The sequence below is a fragment of the Camellia sinensis genome, chromosome 14, assembly GCF_055761805.1.
Source record: "Camellia sinensis isolate YWXY chromosome 14, ASM5576180v1, whole genome shotgun sequence".
Taxonomy (NCBI): Eukaryota; Viridiplantae; Streptophyta; class Magnoliopsida; order Ericales; family Theaceae; genus Camellia; species Camellia sinensis.
The window spans coordinates 59,768,596-59,774,233 of NC_138974.1; the positions used below are offsets into that span (position 1 = coordinate 59,768,596).

A 5,638-nucleotide genomic window follows, 5' to 3' on the forward strand; every position below is an offset into this window, starting at 1 on the left:
TCTCAAACTGAATTAAACTGTCTAGTTCGGTCTAGTGAATTCCTTTTTGAGTTTGTTTAGACAATTTAAACAGTTTCCATTTTAAGATTTATTGAGTATATCATATTTATAAAAAAAATTAAGTCGATCGGATAACGAAAATCACATATTCAAATCAATTTTGTACAAATAGTTTATTTTCTCACTGTTATTTCTTTATATAAAGCTAATCCAAACACGTGATTACAGCTATCCAATCGACTTGATTTTTAATATGAATGATATACTCGACGAATCTTAAAATATAAATAATTTAAATTATCAAAACGAATCCTAAAATTAAACCCACTCTAAACTAATTTAAAATTGGAGAAACCAGAGCTTAAAAAAATATATGAATGGTGTACTAATGTCTAGTGGCACATGTTTTCGACACACGCAATTATACTTTGGTCTAGGGTTAACATCACGTAGTGCACCCACTCCATTTCTATTGGTTAGACCTTCTATTGGTGGCCGTAGACCATCCACCAATCAAATGCTAATAGAGTAACAACTTTGTACTTGGACCGCAGTAACATTTCTTCCAACACATATGGAATGCAACATAAAATTGAAAGGTAATTACATGTCACTATAAATGTGAACTCAACAATAACAGATGTCCTAATTGCATTGTCATAATCGTATACAGATCCTAAATTTGACTTGTGGTATGGGCAATCGTTTGCAAAAGTATTAAAAATTTTAAATATATTAATCTTATATATATATATATATATATGTCATATTATTTGAAATTTAAATTTATGTTTATACATTTATGTTCTAAGTTCTACTTTAAATATATAAAATAGAAAAAATTGATAAAAAATTCATTCCAGCAATTGTCTAAGACTTTAGGTTTAGTGATTTTTTTTTTTTTGTTGGTTAAAAGTACACACTTTGTGAAATAATTTGGTGAGAAATACTAAAGAACATTTTATTTCCAATTTTACCTCTTGACTTTTTTTATCTGTTTGACTTTTCGTTGACTATCTGTTGAAATTTATATTTATCTGTTCAAATTTTTTGTATATTTGTTGAAATTTTTTTATCTATTCAATTTTTTTGTCTATCTGTTCAAATTTTTTTTGTATAATTTTTCTATCTATCCAAATTTTATCTGTGCAAATTTTCTATATGTCCAAATTTTACCCATCCAATTTTTTATCTGTTTAATTTTTTTATCTATATAAATTTTCTATCCAAATATCTATATAATTTTTATCTATACAAATTTTACAAAGAAATCAAACATCTGTTTAAATTTTTAGTTTTTTTAGCTGTAGGATTTTTTTACCTATTTGTTCAATCTTTTATCTCTGACTATTGAACCTACTTCTCTCTCTATATGAAACTAAACATATAATTTGTTGAACCTATCTATCTATTGGACCTATATATCTGCAATTTGGTTCATTAACATCAACAACAACATAACATCACAACAATCAATACCTATTCAACAGATATACAAAAAAATTCTTGAACCTATATATTTGTTGAACCTAAATATCCAATTTATTATCTGTTCAACAACAATAACAGATCTATTTGTTGAAAATCTAACAACAACAACAGCAACAACAAATCTACACCACCGAGAGTTGAAAATCTAACAACAACATCATCATCGTCATCATCATTAACCAACAACTAAGACTCTGATCCACCACAACAACAAAAAATAAAAATAAAAAATATATAAACCTAGGGTTTCAACTCAAATCTGTGCACGACCAACGGTTTAAACCTAAACGCTCCAGTACAGATCTACTACTAGTAGAAAAGAGAGAGAGAGAGAGAGAGAGAGAGAGAGAGGGAGACCGTCGGTGATGGAGGCTATAACATCATCTTTGCCTGCATCGACAGTTCTATAGCAGCGGCACTTTTGCAAGTCCATCTGGTTGTGCCCAACGTTGGAGGTGACGATGATGTGGACCAACAGGAGGTGGCAGGAGATGTCGGCGGTGACCCTAGATCTAGGGTTTTCGGATGAGATCTAGAGAAAGAAAATAGATCAAGGTTGATCTGGCAACTGTACCGCACGACCCCAAAGGACGACGAAGTAGTCTTGTTTTGTTTAGGATCGAAGCTGTTGAGAGAAGAGAAAGAGAGGGGGAGATAGAGCATCGGTGAGAAGAGAGAGAGAGAGAGAGAGAGAGAGAGGGGTTTGGTGAGAGAAGCACTGTGTATACGGTATATTTATGTAAATGGGTAATTTGGTCATTTTACAATAATTTGCCCTTATAGACAAAATATTTTAGTCTGAATCTTTAGGCGACAATAATTCAAAATTGGATTTATGAACCGCGTGACATATAAAATATTATCAAAATTCTACCACCTTGTTGATGGAATGTTCAAAGATTTGTAGTTAATTTCTATCGTTGATTTCCTGTCTTTAACATTTTTGTTAATCTTTACTATAAGGTGATCAATACGTATGAAACTCTAAGAACAATTAGCATGTGGTCTTAGCACTGCTGTATTTATTATATTCATTCATAAACATAAATACAACGTCATGATTAATCTTTGAATTCGACAGGTAATTAACTTCCATGTCACCTCAACGTCAATTATCTAGCTAATTTGATAATGCCATGTATCATCTATATCGAATTTTAGGCCTCTGTTATCATCATTAACTAATCTCTTACTTTTTGTTTTTATTGATATTCTTTTCACATTGGACCCATACAGATCCACCCAAAAATAGTCATACAAAGGTGAAGAGCGAATCACATAAAAAAATCAAGTAATTGTATTATAGTTTCTACAAATACTAACACATACAATTCATTTTTGTCATATACATACCAAATCAGTGTCTGCAGTGTTACATCAACACTACAAACATAGTTGAAAGGAACGTAACATCGTGATCTCTTTCTCATTTGGTAACTACAATAATTATTTAGTTCTCTCGAAATATCATATATCAAATGATATTATTTACATTGACTATCAACTCATCACATAGTTAAAAACTTTATGAGTGAGGTACAGATCATCCCACCTACTATGTTTTGTGATACGTTATTTATTTATTATCAGTATCACGTAATCAATGAGATATTATATTTCGAGACAATTTAATAATGTTTTCTTAATATTACATACTTGAATGCTATTCTCTCACATGATATTAAATTTATAGATTTGAAGGGTCTAACCTCATGTAAGAGGATTATGCTATGTTTCGTGCATATAAATTTTTATTTTATTTATATTCTCTGTGAATAGAACTTCTTGGTTCTTGCATGTAGGATCAAAGCCAGAAAAGTCCCAGTAAAACAAAGGCAACCCCAGAAAATGAATGTTGTTTGATAGCATTCCATGCCAATGCACCTTCCATCTCTTCCACTGCTTTGTTTCCTGTAAACAAGAGCTGCCAAGCCCCCAAAAAGAAAGGACCCAATTGGAATATTGGCTACAACAATGTTGTGGTTGACACTAAAGTTTTTCATACCGAAGAGATCGGTGGTTGTGGAGACTGCAATGGAAGTGATTGCTCCAGTGCATACTCCTATGGTGGCAGTACTGATGTAGAGGGAGATGGTGGTCCTGTTGAGGAGTAAGAAAAAGGATGCTGACATTGGAGCCATCAAGGCTGCTATTGAAGCTGGTCTTGAAGGCATGCATTTACTCCTGAAATATAAATGAAACATGCAGAGAAATTAATTACTATCATCAAGGTTCATACATTATGTGCAATAATGTCAGTAATACTGACACAGAAACACATAAAAAAAATAAAATAGAGGATGATGTGATTGTATTGAGACTTACCATTTTGAAATAAAGTTCTTTATCATATTATTTTGGTAACAAATTCTGTATAAAATTTTACTAAATTTTTTTATCACTATATACAAAGACAATAATGAAGCTCATATGACAAGGGAAGTGGTGGCCAAAATCAGTTGCAGCTTGAATGATCAACTAATTAACACACTCATTACCCCCCAAAAATTATAGTAACAAGAACAAACTCATACAAGTTGTCTAAAATTATTTTAAAATTTTATTTTATTATTGCCAATAACAGCATGTTAACAAGGAAAGCTAGAGGGAGAGAGTTGAGAGCACACCTGGAGAAGAAGTTGTCCAGAAGAGAGGGGACGAGTCTTCCAAAGAATCCAAAGGAAGAAGACAGTGACAGCAGAGAAGAAGCTCTAGGGTACCCTCTTGACTCAGCTATCTGTCCCAAATTATTCAAATACACCAACCCAAGTGTTGCACCACAAAGATAAACACAAAAATATAACCAGAAATCCATTCTCATCACCATCACCTTCACTCCAATCTCCTCCTTCACCCTCACCACCACCTCATCACCTGTCCCAACAACACCCTGTTCCCCTTTCACCCCTTCCTCCAACCCCTTTCCACCACCACCAACAACCTCCTCCACATTACCATCACACACTCTTCTTATCCAGCATTTCTTCTCCAATCTCTCCATGACTCGTTCCGCCACCGGCACAACAATCGGAGCCAAAAGCAAAACCCCCATGGCGGTTACAATAATCCACGAAGCCAACATTAAACTGAAAAAACTGCTGATTACGGCGAATGTTCCTGTGGCGATTGTTATAGAAAACATTACAACAAACCCACCTTCGGTTCTCCTCGATTTCCCACTGTTAACATACCTAACTACTGGCAAAGCCACCACACAAACCATCAGAGGTAAAATTGAGTTCAAGAGAAGGTAAGCTTTGGCTCTTTCAATCGGAGAAGAGGGAAACAGAGCATCCACAATGTCTGTATAGATTTTTGCGCTCAAACCCAGGTAGCTAGTTGATAACCCAACAGCGACTTGGCGATCGAAAGGGAAATTATGAATCGTGACGCTGTAACAAACAGTGTTGATCCAGCAAATGCTGTTTCCCGCCAAAATTGATAAGAAGAAGACATGGGTATAGGAGAGAGATGTGATTTGGTTAGTTAGGAAGAGGAATTGGAGGCCGTAGCCGATGAAGCCGAGGAGGGAGCCGATGAGGAGGAGGAACCAGAGGGGGAGGTGGAGGGAGGCGAAGCCGGCGAACCAGCCTAAGAGTTTGCCGGCGTCGGAGGCGAAGGTGAGGTTGTTGAGTTGGAGTTGGGAGATGGAGAGGAGTCGCTTGAGCTGAGATGAGTAGGCTGGGAAGTTTGAGTTTGTGCCGTTTATGGATTGAAGCCAAATAGCACCCACTAAGGTTAGCCATTGAAGGGCCATTAGATGTGTGGGTAGGGGGAGTACTGTATTGAGTATGGAAAGTGATTTTGATGAAAGGGCTTTTATAAAGCAGGTTTGTGTGTGTGTGTGTGTGTGTGTGTGTGTGTGTGTGTGTGTGTGTGTAGTAGCCTAGTAGGTGTGGAATGGATGTGGGAGTGTCAGTCTCGCACAATAATAAACAATATATATGAATGTTATAATAATAATGGTGATAATACGACAAAACGGATAGGGCTTCCCTCCCGTCCGACGGATTGGGAGGTATTATTAGGCCTATGAAAATTTATTACAAATTTTATTTTGATAATTTAAATATATTAATGTATAGAATTTATCGAGTATTATATGTTTGTAAATAATCACGATAATTGAATATCGATAATTATTTTA

General features: G+C 34.9%; 1 protein-coding gene across 1 annotated transcript; it reads right to left on the reverse strand.

Moving 5' to 3' along the window:
- Nucleotides 1-3,051: 3,051 nt before the first annotated feature.
- Nucleotides 3,052-5,334, reverse strand: LOC114299364 (protein NUCLEAR FUSION DEFECTIVE 4). Its single transcript, XM_028244085.2, has 2 exons — nt 4,119-5,334; nt 3,052-3,675 (listed from the first exon to the last, which is right to left on the reverse strand). The coding sequence occupies exons 1-2, from the start codon at nt 5,246-5,248 to the stop codon at nt 3,252-3,254; spliced, it is 1,554 nt and encodes a 517-aa protein (XP_028099886.2). The 5' UTR covers nt 5,249-5,334; the 3' UTR covers nt 3,052-3,251.
- Nucleotides 5,335-5,638: the final 304 nt, after the last annotated feature.

Excerpts from the sequence above, each read along its gene's own strand:
- LOC114299364 (XM_028244085.2), bottom strand. The coding sequence starts at position 5,248 with ATGGCCCTTCAATGGCTAACCTTAGTGGGTGCTATTTGGCTTCAATCC. Across the intron at positions 3,676-4,118 it reads CTGGACAACTTCTTCTCCAG|GAGTAAATGCATGCCTTCAA; the intron begins GTGTGCTCTCAA and ends TTTATATTTCAG.